Consider the following 14,362-nt stretch of genomic DNA (forward strand, 5'->3'; position numbering starts at 1 on the left):
GCCCCCCTAATCTGCATTATAGCATTCAAACAAGTTGCCTGGTCTTCAGAAGTGCAGAGTACACACCATTTCCTTAAAGTCAAGGCTTCTCATTTAACTGCAGCTGCAGTTCACAAGTACCTTTGAAAAAATCAACCAGAAGGCAAGGCTGAGTGGAACTTGTTTAGAGTTAAAAGGTGCCACCTTGCCTCTCCCTTCTGTTCAGTCTCACACTAAGACAGCTAGCTACCCCTCTACTTTTGAAAAATCAGGTGATTTCATTTGGCTCTCATCTTTAAATTTGCAAGTATTGCAATATGCACCTAAAATTGCAAGTATTGTCCAGTCTGGCTATTGAAAGATTTTTGCCTTAGTTTAGTTCGTTGCTGGATATTGATGCTTTTGCTGTTGATTGAAGCATTCTACTAGTAGCTTTTGAAGCCCCAAAACTTATATTTTCCTGATGTGCTTCAGAATAGAAACAATATAATTTTTTTAACAGATAAATTTGACAAGGAAAAGACTACAATGCAACTAAATTAAAATAATGCATTTGGCAAGCTGAGCCTTTTGAGAAAAGAAACTTAAGGACCATAAGAGATAATCATCTTAGCAAATCAGATGTCCTTTTAAATGCTTATGAACTCCAGAAGCTAATTAACTGATTGGTATGGAATTGATCACTCACTTCCCAGATGTCCAAGGGGTACAAACGTGGCTAATGCATCTCAGAAGTATGGCAATATATAGGAGTTTCAAGCTCCTGAAATTTTTATGCTAGAAAAAGCATGTCAGGAAATTATGAGAGTCTAGCTGAGTACATAACTGGAAAGACCCTTTATGTTAGGGTATAAACCTTTCTTTATATAACCAGCAATCCCAAATAAGGATCAGAAAGAAGGAAAAAGGTGATGTTAGGATACAGCTTGCGCTTCAGGAAAATCGAATACTGTGAACAGCACTGGCATGAAAATGTCAATAAGGAGCAAAGAGATTCTACCACGTTTATGAAAAGAGCAGTCAATCTCTAAGTGAGTGACACCCATGGTTTTAGCCTCAATGGGATATAGCAATTTAGATCAGAGATATTTTCTTACTGCATAGAAGTATTCTTTTTCTGCTACCTATTACAATTTCTAATCTATGTCCTTACAAGACAAAATAAAAGCCTTGAAGGTTTTACAAAGGAGGAATATTAAAACTGTGCACCAGTTAATTAGAATTTTCAACATTTTGGGTGTTGAATGACAACACTTCACAGAAGTTCACTACCCTTTTGATGTTACCATTTGGTGCCTGTAAATCAGTTCACATTCCCCATATAGCTTCCTATAAAGTTTGTGTTAATTGGTTTATTAATATCACGATGGAATGGTACATGACACTTAACAGTGCATGGAGGACATATGCATAAAAAATACTCAACACTGTAAAAATATGCAAAAGGAGCTGCATTGGCCAAAAATAAATAAATAAATAAATAAATAAAAAAGATGAGAGAAATAAGGGTTTCTGGATAATATCTTTTATTTGATCAGCAGAATAGTTGGGAGAAAACGTTAGACAAGCTTTCAGGCACAGAGTACTCTTCCTCAGGTCTGGGAAAGGAGTAGATAAAACAATAACTTTTGTTTAAATCCAATATGCCACTTAAAGTGGAAGAGGGCTGTAAACATGTAGTAAAGAGAGCAAGTAAACTGTAATGAACCATAAAACCATTGCCTATGTTTAAGTTCAGGGTTATTTGTGCCCAGTAATGTTGTGAATTTTTATGGCCAGACCTATCTTCTGGAGGTATTTTATAGGTTTCCTCTGAGTATAAGGACTGAGAAGTGATAAACAGAAAAGATGTTGTATGAATTATGATTGGGTGCTTATCATTTTTCTGTGACAGTTCACTCTGGATTTAATATTTAACAACATACTGGATTTAAGCAAGTGGCCTAAATGTTTTACCTGCTATTTAGCTCAGCTATAACTAAGCAACTTTTTCAAACCTGAGGAATAGCACTGCAGGCCAGAAAGCTTCTCTCTCATTTTTTTCATCTACACAGTTGGTCAAATAAAGTATATTACCAAAAAACCCCTTTGTTCCTCACATATTTCCTGGACCAGAGGTGCTCAACCTCTGGCCTGTGGGACAAAAGTGGCCTGCAGAGCCATGAGATCTGGCCTGCGGGACTCTACATGGGTCAGAAAATCTGGTGGCAGGGGAGCAGTGGCAAGTAATACTGCTACCCACCCCCTTACCACGAAATTCCCATGTCCTATGGGGCCGAATTGCATCCCCTTTCCTCACCCATGAACATCTGGGTGAGGGTGGGCCACTCCTTAAGCCACTGCTCTCTCTCCTCCATCTCCCGTGGCCCAAGCAGGAAAAAGGTTCAGCACCACTGCCCTAGACCAGTGGTTTTCAACCGTTTTTGTACCAGGACCCATCTGTAAACATCGATGGCCAGTCCCAACCCATTAAATAGAAAACAGCCCCCTGGCCCTGCTGGTGCCTCTCACTCCCAACCCAGTGCCCTCTGGCTCCAGCCCCTCAGTGTGTGTGGAGCAGAAGGTGGGTATGTGGGGTAGGGAAGGCCCTTGAGAGGGCACATGCCTCCCAGATTTGTTTGCCCACAGTGGGCAAGAGGCTGCAGCCTGGAAGGACTGGCACAGGCAGGAGCTACCTCCATGGCATAATAGGTGGGACCCAGCGTGGGAGGGCAGAGCAGGGTTGAGACTTGTTGTCGCTGCTGCCACTGCAAGCAGTAGGACCCCTGTGCCAGCTACGTGCAGAATAACCCATGGGGTGAGAGAGGCCATGCAGCCCTCACCTCCCCCTGCTGCCAGCTGCTCATGCACTGGCTCTATCCTGCCACCATAGCCTGACTGCTGCCACTGCTTTGCTCAGGCTGCCCACATTGCCTGCCATCCCAACTCTCCTCTGAGGTAGAAGCATGACCTGAGGGGAATGGCAATGGCAGCCAGGCTATGGTGGCGGGGTACACATATGACCAGTTGGCAATGGAAGAAGGAGGTGAGGGCAGCACACCCCCTCCTCCACCCATCCATTACTCCTCATGCTGCTGGTGGCACAGCTGGTGCAGGGGGCCCAGGGACAGCAGCAATGAGTCTTGCTTTCCTGGTTTGCTGGGTCCTGCCCGCTCAGCTGTGGAGGTGACTCCTACCCAGTCCAGTCTGGCCAGGCTCCAGCCCCATGCCTGCTGTGGGCACACAAGTCTGGGGGGAGCACGTTCCCCCCCATACCTGCCCAACATGTCACCTGTCCCCAACCCCCCCCCCCATGCATTGTCTATGCCCCCACCCCACAGACTTGCCTGCAAGGAGCTGCTCTGCAGTGCCTAGCAGTCATGTGCATGTGTGCCCCCACAAATGCATGTAACAGCCCCCCCTCTTCCCACCCCCACCAACGCTAAGCAGCCCCTTGCAGGCTGGAACTCTGCCAGCCTGCAAGGGGAAACCTACCATTTCCCACTTTTTTTCCTTTAAAGGAGAATCCATTTTTAAAGTTTGTTTGTGACCCTTTCATGTATTCTTGCATCCCACTTTTGGGCTGTGACCCATGGGTTGAGAAACACTGCCCTAGACTATCATAGCTACAACAACACTTCAATCCTACTAAGAATGCAAAAGACGATTAAAAACATGAGAAAAAAACACAAGTGTTTTCCCTTAATGTCACTGCAAAATATTCATGTGCGATTTGGGAAGAAACTTTTTCGCGCCCCCTTCAAATTATACTGGTGCTTGAGTAGAGATTCATATAACCTACCAATCTCTTAAAATGATGTAAACCTTGATCCTGCTCCTTGCAATGAGATCCACCTAAAGATTTTGGAGCACAAAGGCCTTATTCATCCCAGATCTTCCACCCAACCTTCCTTATCCCAGAGAAGATATAAAAACTTCACAGCAGCTACCTAGACCTTATTTGCGCACACACCTCCAGTCCCCTAAGAGATTTGGTGCTCTAACAGCAAACAAAGAACGCACACATACAGGCTCCCAACATCTCACCTTAGGTTCTCAATCTGTCTTCTGCTGAAGTTAGCTATATTTTAAAGCAGTGGTGTTCAACCTTTTGGCTCTGGGGCCCGATGAGGGACACAGGGCTGTTCTGTGGGGTGAATCAAATCATGCATCCCAGGACCAAGCCCTAGAGCCCCACACTGCCCTTCCCAGGTCCTGCCTGCCAGGATTGGGCCCCAGGCCACTCTGCAAGCCCAGTCTAGCATACAGGGCCATAGCCTGTGGGGAGATCCATGGGCTGAAAGATACAGTGCAGGGGGGCCAGATCTGGCCTGTGAGCTGGGGGTTGAGCACCTCATTTTATAGTAGAGACAGAAGAGTCTGGTGTGGTGCTCTCAAAATAGAGATTTTACACTCTTACTCTACAGAATCTTCCTTTCATTGGTTTCCACGCATTAAGTACAAACAGCTTCTGAAAGGAAAGGGGCAGTGAGATTTAAAGCCAGGAGGTAAGGATACGCATCAGAGCAGGACACAACCAGCTGGCTCCAGGCAAGTTTATCTACGAAGCCTTGAGATGCAACTAGTCTGAAGTTAAGTAGAAGGCAGGGTAGATTTGCACCTCATCCTTCTTATACTGTGCTTTCTGTGTGTCCTTTCACAGCATCTGAAAAAATGAGCTTCAGGTCATGAAAGCTTGAGCTGTGTGTAAGTGTACACACACACACACGTGTAGATCCAGCAGGGCTGCACTGCTGCACTTGCATCCCTCCTGCTCCATGCAAAGTTTAAAACCAAATGCCAGGCAGACAGCAGCATTTCTAATCAGGCAGTGCTGAAGGAGTCACCAGACTTCATGGCTCCTTATAATCAGGGATCCTGGTATTCTCGGATAAAAAAAATGGCAAATTTTCTTATTAACGCCCCCCCCGGCCCCAATTCTGATAAAAAATATCCAAAATCTGTGATTAAAATGAAACTCCTTTCTCTATGTATAGGTATCAATTGAACACAATGTTTTACTGATATATTTACAATTTAGAAGCAATTTGGAAGCCTACCAATGCCTCAATCACTATAATAAAATAAATTTTAAGTACCTATACATTTTTGTATTTGAATTTGGGTTTTCTTTCATGGAAAAATCAGAGCTCCCCTTGCCCGCTTCTCTCACCAGGACACAGGTCCAGGCTCCTCACTCCACCCCCACAGCCCCCTGGACCTGCCAGTACCCCTCACTCCCCCCGCTCCCCCCTCCGGCTCTGTTGGTGCCCCTCACTCCCCGCCACAGCTTCCTGGCCCTGCTGGTGCCCCTCACTCCTCCGTGTTGCTCCCCTGGCATAACCCCACGTTGCTGCCTCCGCTACCACTGGGCGGGCATGTGGCACTTCACCAGGGCAACATGGGGCTCACAGTGGCAAGGAGCTTCCCTGCCCAATACTGCTCTGCCCTGACATGCTGGGTCCTACCTGCTGGGCTGTGGAGGCCCCAGGTGTGGGCAAGCAGAGCGAGGAGCTTGAGCCTGCAGCAGGCAGCCCACCCCTGCCCCATGCACAGATCTGAGGGGCACAGGACCCCATGGCCCCCCGGAAGCATGTGTAGCAGCAGGGAACCAGCCCCACTTTCACCCCCCGGATGAACTACCCCCAGCCCCGTTGTGTTCCCATTCTAGCCCCAGGCCTCAAGCACCACCCAGCTGGGCAGCAGACTCAGCCCCATCCTTGCCCAACTCCCTCCCTTCCTCCCTATATGGGCCTCAATCCCCCCCCTCCCCCCCGACTTATCTGCAAGAGCTGCTCTTCAGGCTGCCTGGCACAACATGCATATATGGTGCCCACGCTGCCTGATCACCCTCCTCCCGCTCCCCTCAGCCTCCTGCTGGCTGGAACCCTGCCAACCTGCAAAGAGCTCTTTGCAAAAGTGCAAAATCTGCAGGTTTCTTTGTTAAAATGAGAAATCTGCATTTTTCTCAGGTAAAGGGGGAATCCATGTTGTTCTGTTTTCCCATGGGAAATGGAAAAACCAGATCCCTGCTTATAACCTACCCGATCCCTTCTAAACCCTTTGTTCCATCTGTCAATGACCCTCTCTTCTTTTTCATGGTCTCAATGTCCCACCAATCGAGCTGTCTGTTGTTCTGTAATTCTGGAGTCTGTTAGCTGCTCCTGGTAATGAAGCTCCTATTCCACAGCCCTGCAAATTGTTTTGAACTAATTCCAATAAAGTGAGGATAGCTTTTTCTCTTCAGTACAGTGCTACGATCCTAGCACAGGGGTGTCCAACCTTTTCGCCTTGCAAGCTACACAGCCAGTAGCATGTCTCTCTGTAGGCTGGATCAGGCCATGGGGGGGGTGGTACAGCCTGACCCTGATCCGTTTGTTGTGGCCAGAGGTAGAGAGCAGCCCCAATTTGGATGCGGGTGGTGGGGGGGGAAGAGAAGGACAGAGTAGCCCAAATCCAGACATAAAAGTGGAGGGGAGTGGCCCAGCCCCAATCCAGAGGCATGCAGGTAGGGGGAGGGGTGTGGGGGGCAAAGCAACTCCAACCCAGACATGTGAACTGGGGAGCAGACTGGCCCCGATCCAGATGTGCAAGCAGGGGACAAGGCAGAGTAGCCTGATCTAGATACAGAGGGAGCATGGGCGGGAGGGGGACACAAATGTAGCCCTGATCCAGACACATGGGGGTGGGGGGGAGATGGGAGCATTTTGGCTCTGATCTGGCCATGTGGGGGGTAGGTCTGGGCCCTGATCCTGCCACGCAGGCAATGGCCTGTTCAGTGAGGCTGGATCCAGCCATCTGGACCTTCCATCACTTCCTAGTGCCAAGTTCCCTGACCTGTGAAGGACCCCCGCAGGCTGGATGTCCTGGCTCCACCGGCCAGACTAGGGCAGAGGTTGAGCACCCCAGGCCAAGCCCACTCAGAAAGCTTCAAGTTCCTTTTTTTAACTGGGGAAAAACAGGTGCCGCTTCCTATGGGCTGCCCTAGCTCCGCCTGCCACACCCCCCTGGCCAAATCCTAGATTTTCCCGCATACACTCATGTGCACATGTACCGGTGCTGCCAGCTCTTAAATATGAAATGACCATATTGGAAGCTCAAAATCATCGTATTTGCTGACCTTCAACTTAAAAAACACGCAAATACAGGCAGTCCTCCACTTAAGAAGTTTTGAGTTGCAACAAACGACACTTACAATGTTTATAAACCGACACCCCGTTTCGACTTTACAAAGCTTGATCCGACGCGACACCAGCGAACAAGTTCACTGCGTTGCTCATCTCCCTGGAGAATGCCTGCCCAAACCTCCTTGGACACTTCCTTTAAGAAAGCAGACGAGACTCCAGGAAAACCTGCAGCCGAGACTCCTGAGAAGACTTCAGCCAAGAGCCCTTCAAAATGTCCAGCAAAATCACCTCAAAAAAATCCTTCCGAATCAATATGATTGCTACTTACAATAGAAATACATTAATGTAGCTGTGTTACTCATCTGTAATTGACCGAGTACAAAATTCTGGGTTATTTTAGGTGAAAAGAGGGCATCCGCCCTTGGTTCAGGGCATGAACGGAGGATGGGGGGGGGACATGGAGACCGCCAGGGAGCCACTGAGAACTGGGTGGGCCAAGCCAAGCCCTGCTTCTTCACGTGGAGGCAGCCGCGCTAGGTAGGACAGGCGGCTCGGGCTGGGCTTTGCACAGGCTGCCGCACAAACCATTGTGCATCGTGAGCCCACATGGCTGACTGCACGGACGAAAATCTGGCCCGAGCGCCCCGAGACCGGGACCGCCGCCCCCGCCCCGCGCGCTCACCTCGGCGGGATCCGGCAGCGACACAAGCCCGCACGCTGCGGGGAGCCGAGCTCAGCGTTCAAATGTGGCGCCTCACTCTACCCGTCGCAGCCGCGCAGGCGCAGAGGAGAAGGCGCTGCTCGCCACCCTCTTCCTTCCCCTGCCCCCTGGATCGACTTCCGGGTTCTGCTGCCCGGGCGGGACCGTTCGAACCGCAACGGGCGGCGGCGGCGGCGCGCGGTCTCGGCCGGGAGGTAAGTGCGGCTCGGGGCGGCTGCTGCGGGGCCGTGCGGGGGAGGGCGCGGGACAGCCGGGCCGTGCCCCAGCCGCGCCGCGACACCGGAGTGTCCTGCCAGGCAGGAGCTGGCGTGGAGGCACTCACCAGACCTACAATGGAGAGCGCAAATCGCGCCGTAAATACCGCCGTGGCGCGGCTGCGCTGCGCGGTCCCCCGCAACTGGGCCCGAGTCTTGCTTTTTTGCGGGGGGGCGTTGTGCTTAAAGTCTAGGCTTGGGGGAAGTGAAAAACTCAGCTCTTTTTTTTATCGATATTTATCTTTAAATAAGATAGTCATTCTATATTTAGCTATTTCTGTTCCTTAATTTGAGACATGATTGAATATTTATATTTAGATCAGTGGCTCTCAAACTTTTTTGTTTTTTTTTCCCCACTTGAAAATTGGTGAGGGTCTTGGCAGACCGCTCGCTACACGTTTTTTGCTGTTTGACAAATCAAAGTGCACCGCTCGTGTTTTAATGTTGGGGGGGTCTTACCTTACACAGACTGTCTTGGTTGTTTTGCCACGTTTCTGCAGGCTGCGGGAATGAAGCTCGCGGCACGGCGGTGGTTCGCGGACCATGGCTTGGGAACTTATGGTGTAGATTAGAGACTTTAAGAGCAACGCCAAAAATCACGAGAACTGGCAACGCCACAACTGGTACGTGCCTGCTGGCCGCGGCGCACAGCCCTGATCCGTGCAGGTCGTTACAATAAATATCGTTCTGGACCCAGGCCGTTGTTTTTCTGGGATGTAGAGTTAGACTGATTCAGGGAGGCAGCAGCTTCAGTAGGTGGCAGCCCTGAAGAAATGTCTCCCAATGTTTGTGGTTTGAACGAAGGGCATTTGTGCTCAAAAAGTTGCTAAAAATCTTCTGTCCAACTATTTAATTAGTATAATAAAAGATATTGCATCTGCCCAAACTGCCTTGCTAGCCCTGAAGGGTGCTTTGTGCCCATATGCTTTCTGTCTCTGCCATCTATGTAGCTGGTCCAATAACTTAATTAAAAAAAAAAATAACAAAAAACCCATTGCCTCTAGTGGGTCTAGATCTTTTATTCCCATGTTGTTTCCAACTAAACAGCACTTAGCTTGAAACAGTAATTCTTGTTCTTGGTCTATGCAAGCATGGCCTTTCATTTTGTACCTGTGAATTTTACCTAATTTCTGTTACTCTGGTCCTCATGTTCAGTGTAGTATGAACATGAGAGGCCAAATCTGATAGCCATAAAAATGTTTAATGGGCACAGGGCACTGACAGACACAAGGCAGGGGAAATACTCTAATTGGAAGCAGCAGCATGTTACACTTTGACCTGCAGTGCCTCTATAGATTGGGCACTTCAGTGAGGCTTTATGGTACTTTCAGCTGCTTGAATCAGCGTTATTTACTAGATGAGAGCACCCTCCCCCCCCACCCCCCCCCCCAAAAAAAAAAAATATCACCAAAGCACCCAGTCTCTACAAACATTGGGAAAGCCAGGTGCACCTAACACACTGCCTCTTCAGGGCATGTGCTGGGCTTGGCCCAGGAGTGCACCAAGTTTAGAGTGAAGTGCTCATTTTTTTTTTTTTTTTCCTTTCCATGTCTCAAGAGTCAGAATGATTCAAAGGACTGTGCTTTAGTTTTAAGACCTTAATTTTACTGATGTGTTACAAGAAATTAAGAAGGATAAGCTTCATGTTGTGTGTGTAAAGAAAACATCAACAAAGTATTTGTAATCATTTTATTTTATTGTGCTTTGTGTTGCAATAACAGGATTAAGTAATAAAAACAAGAGGCTTTTCACGCTACAAAAACTTCCTAAGCGAAGAGCTAGTAATATATACGTTCTAGTGTCAGATATGCTTGGTAATTACAAGTCTGACCTTAAAACACTCATTGAGATTCCTGTATCCTAAGTGAGAGCAAATTAAGTTCAATAGTTACTTGAAAGAATCATAGAAAAGCAGGGCTAGAAGGGACCTTTGGAGGTCATCTAGTCCAACTCCTTGCCCAAGAGAGGAACATCCCTTACAAGTGCTCATCTAACCTATTCCTCAAACTACACAGTCAAATTTATTGCACAGTTACAAGGCATCTTGCCCCAAAACATGAAAAAGCACCCTTACCTGCCACAGGTAAAGTAGGGGGAGCAAGAGCAGTCAGTATCCTGCCACTAAAACATTTTGAAAAATGCACTTGAGAGATCCATGGAAGAGGGCCATGCCCCTGCTATAGAGGAAGGCAACCCTTCAGTCATCCATACCAGTCTGACCCTGGTCAAACTTCCTTATCCCAAGTGGGGCAATCAGTCTTACCCTGCAGGGAGAGGCAAGAACCAAGAACACTCCAATGAGGAACTTCTGGGTTTTAGTTCCAGCAGGATTTATCTGAAATACTTTTGAGTGAAATTTTCCTTCTAGTTATCTAAATTTATGGGCTTTTTTTTTTTTTTTTTTTAAATCTGTACCCATGCTGTATCAATTTTGAGCATGTCAGCTTTTTGGTCATTCTGTAATTATCTAACATTATTTAAGATGCCTGAGAGAGAACATTTCCCCACTTAGTATCACAAGAGGTTTTTTCACAGCTTATTATCATTCATATTTTTTAACTGATAGTCACAAGTTTATTATTATTGTCCGATATTTTTTAAATCAGCTGATTTAAAAAAAAAACAAAACTTGAGTTTTTATTACTATTTTCCAGTACGTATGGCTAAGAGAAGAGAGGAGATCATTTCAAAAACTAGAGACCACAAAAGGCCAAGACAAGAAAACACAGATGAGTCTGGTCATGAGCCTGATGAAGTAACACGTTCACATTTGCAGTCTGGCAGCAGTTCCTGTTCAGAGTTGGTGAGCTGTAAACTTCAGTGTTTCCTTAAAAGGAAAGAAAGAAAGGAGGCTTTTAACAAAAAGAAAAAAAAAAAAGTTTTTTTATTTAGCTAGGCATTTCTGGTGAAAAATAAAACAAGTGTATATGGAGGCTGCTGAAACAGCAATATGGAAATGAAGGTCTTCTACAGGAGCAATTATTTATAGCTACCTTTTTGAAGAATATTCTCCTGGAACAGTTTTTCAGGGAGCTTTTAGTCATAATAATGATAAATTTTAATCATTCTCTATGTTCTAAATGGCCTGCTTTCAAGTCAATTTTGAATTTTTTTTAATACATTTTTTAAATATTGTAAACACAAACATGGATACCATTCTTTGTTTAAAGCTTGGCAAAGATTTCATGCATTCAAAACCATGTGCCAGCTACATAAATTGGTCCAATAAAAGATAATCACCCTAATAATAGTTGCTTCTTGCATAATTTTTGGACCATCCTGGCTACAATATCACTGGTATGCTACCATACATTTTACGGTCAGCCACTCATCGGTTGCTGCTAAAGAAGCCAAGTACAGTCAGTGCAATTAAGGAAGTAAGTATTTGGGTAATAATCCAAAACTAAATCGGGTAACTTATGTTGTGGCTTAGTGGTGCAAAGAATGGGGCAAGATATTGGAAAGAAAAATGACCAACTGGAAAGGCATGCTTCTAACTATTCAAGTGGCAGCATTAAAATAGTTGCATACATTATTGATGCAAGTAGAAATTCTGAATATAATGAAGAAGGTTCTCATTTTTATCATTTACTACATTTGGGTTGTATATTACATTGTTACAACAGGGAGCCAAAGGCCCATGCTAATAAAAAAAAAAAAGAAAAGAAAAGAAAAAGACACAAGCAGATAGCCTGGTTGTGTAGCTAGGCAGGCAGATGAGATGGGGCTAGGTGCACAGCAATAAGCAGGATGAATAGGGCAGATTCCCAGGCAGCCAAAGGAGCCCCACTACTTGCAGCCTTTATAAGCTGCAGGAGCAAGAGGCAGGCTGCCCATTGGATGCAAAGAGAAACCCCTGTGCCTGACTAGGGAGTCATCTGATCCAAGGGGGCCAGTCAGTCAAGCCTAGTGCATTGCAGAGAACAGAGCTTCCAGGAGAGGGGCTGCAGGGGTTACCCTGGCAGGGACCTAGATACCATGAGAGTAGAGAAGTAAGAGCTTAAGGGTAGGAGGGCTGGCCAAATGTTTTTCCCCTCAGTAGAGGAGGCTTTATTTCGAAGTATTGCTTGCCTTTTTGTTCTAGTTAGAACTAGAGGATCAGGTATGACTGGCGGGGTTGGAAAGGAGGCCATAGGGGTGCCTGAAGGGCATGTAAGGTTTTTTGCTCCATTGTGGGCAGGGATGCAATTTGGTGACAGGTTGAGAGGGCCAGAGCCTGAGCCCACCAGGGGCAAGAGGTACTATGAGGCCAAGGGGCCCTGTGACTGGGGGGGGGGGGGGGGGGGGGGGGGCGGTCTTCTCTGGGGACATTTCAAAAATGTCAACCCGCCCACCTGTGTAGGGCAGTCCACCCACATGACTCACATGCCATGCCTTTGTGATAATATGTTAACAAGGTGGGAAGCTGCCCACTTTAATGCCCAATGCCAAGGGCATAATACACAGCTCCAGCTTCTACACCATGCCTCGCAGATGGCATCCAGATTATTCCCAACTCCCCCAGCCCCATTGCTAGGCCATATTCAGACCCAACTTGGCTTCAGGCATCTGGAGACTTACCTGGGCCATGTGCCTCCTTCATTGGGGCCTCAACTCATGCACTGTCAATAGGGCCTCTCACAATTTCCTTGCTGGGGTAAGTACTCTGCCCCCTTACTGGGGCTTGCTCTATCAAACTACTGGGGCTGGCCTATGCACAGTCCTTCAGGCCCTTCTCGCAGACCCTGGTCTTCAGGCCTGCCTGCATGGACCTTACTCTACACCATCTATGTGCAGTCCTTCAGGCCCATTTATGGACCCTACTCTATACAGCCTACTGCTAGACTATTCCCTCACATATCCCCCTACTGGGACCACTACACTGCCCCCTCACTGGGGCTTCTGGGCCTTATGCCCCTTGGGCCTCAGGAGTCTGTCAACCTACCTGGGCCCCCACCTCAGCCTATGGCCCACTCAGGCATCTATCAACATGCCTGGACCCTGCCTGCGCCTGCTACAGGGTTACCCACCAGGCCATGGGGGCTGAGGGTATACAGCACCCCATACTCACCTTTCAGTAGGCAGGCATCTGTAGTGGTATGTCCTGGGGACCACCCTGCCCAGGCAGCCCCACCACACCATCCATCCGTAACAGAGTGTAGTTTTAGGTCATTCTCCAGGACCAGGAACCTCCTCCATCCCCATAGTTCCTGCCCTTGACCACCAGGTATTATGGGAGCAGCAGCTCCAACTGAATGATGTTGTCTCTATAGCTCCCTAAATGTAAGTAACAACTCACCCTTGGGGGCCTGGGTTTATATTGAGGCTGCTCAGTCCCATACTCCAATCCAGGAGCCCTCCTGTGGACATGTGACCACCTCATTAGGCTGCATTGCACCTGCCAGCTGCTGCACAGCCTCCTTATGCCTCTTAAAGTGGCAGGCACCAAAGGTGCCTGGCCACAGCCCCAGAGCCCAGGAAGTGCAAGGCCAAGGTCCAGCTCAGTGGACCAAAGCTGAGGGGGCCCAGCCAGAGAAAAGGGGCCAGAGCTGGGAAGGCTGAAGCCCCAACAAAGGTTTTGAGGCCTGAGGAGGCCAAACATTGTGGTGGGGCTGGGCAGCTCCTCTCACATGTTATCAGATCCCATCTGTGAGGTATGGCTATGGAGTCAGATGGAGGTTGTGAACAACCCTGAAGGCGCCTGGTGTCCTAGGGTACTAATAGGGTTGGAAGGGCCACATTGGATTATCTGAGGGTAAATTTGCAGTGGACTGGACCCAGAGCGGGTCCTTGGGGCAGCCTCCCAACTCTTTTAAACAACATCAAGGCATGGAACGAAAAATAATAGGGAAAGGTACCCGGAGGCACCCTGAGCAGGAGCTGTGTGTCTACCAGGTGGCACCACAGCGCCTCTGGGCACAGGTCCTGTCACAATAGTATAACTTGCTTATACTGATAGCTGTAACAGTGCTTTCCAAACATTTCCTCAGCATGGCCCCTCCCAACCCACAGTCCCCCACCCCTCCCAGGTGCCCCTCACTCCTGACCTACAGCCTCCTGGCCCTGTCAGTGCCCCTTACTTCCCACCCACAGCCCCCTGGCTCTGCCGGTGCCCCACACTCCTGACCCATAGCACCTCCCCCCAGCCCTGATAGTGCCCCTTGCTCCTGAGCCACAGCCCCCTAGACCCGCCAGTGCCCCTCCCAACCCACAGCCCCCAACTCCTACATGGCTTGTGTTTTCCCTACCCCCTATAAACAGCACAGCTGGAGTGGTGCCATGGGGGACAGGGGAGAGGCGCAGATGTGAACTGCCTGCTGTGG

The 14,362-nt window shown here is 48.2% G+C and overlaps 2 protein-coding genes across 6 annotated transcripts in view; one reads left to right on the top strand and one right to left on the bottom strand.

Annotated features, from left to right (window-relative positions):
* Positions 1-7,867, bottom strand: part of GEN1 (GEN1 Holliday junction 5' flap endonuclease) — a 42,937-nt gene extending 35,070 nt beyond the window's left edge. For 2 of the 3 annotated variants that reach the window (XM_059729466.1, XM_006276289.4), the window contains exons 1-2: positions 7,768-7,867; positions 7,154-7,278 (exon numbers count right to left, since the gene is read on the bottom strand). The gene's annotated coding sequence lies outside the window, so the exon portion shown is untranslated. The remainder of the gene's footprint in view (positions 1-7,153; positions 7,279-7,767) is intronic. The other variant, XM_059729462.1, reaches the window with a different exon arrangement.
* A 42-nt stretch (positions 7,868-7,909) lies between these two features.
* LOC102575103 (structural maintenance of chromosomes protein 6) overlaps positions 7,910-14,362 on the top strand; it is a 69,145-nt gene continuing 62,692 nt past the window's right edge. For 2 of the 3 annotated variants that reach the window (XR_002088483.2, XM_019481716.2), the window contains exons 1-3: positions 7,910-8,000; positions 8,561-8,683; positions 10,715-10,863. Coding sequence is in view for 2 of the 3 variants with exons in the window: in XM_019481716.2 (XP_019337261.1) it covers positions 10,720-10,863 (144 nt within the window). In the remaining variant the exon portion in view is untranslated. The remainder of the gene's footprint in view (positions 8,001-8,560; positions 8,684-10,714; positions 10,864-14,362) is intronic. The other variant, XM_019481711.2, reaches the window with a different exon arrangement.

Source organism: Alligator mississippiensis, chromosome 1, assembly GCF_030867095.1.
Source record: "Alligator mississippiensis isolate rAllMis1 chromosome 1, rAllMis1, whole genome shotgun sequence".
NCBI classification, from domain to species: Eukaryota; Metazoa; Chordata; order Crocodylia; family Alligatoridae; genus Alligator; species Alligator mississippiensis.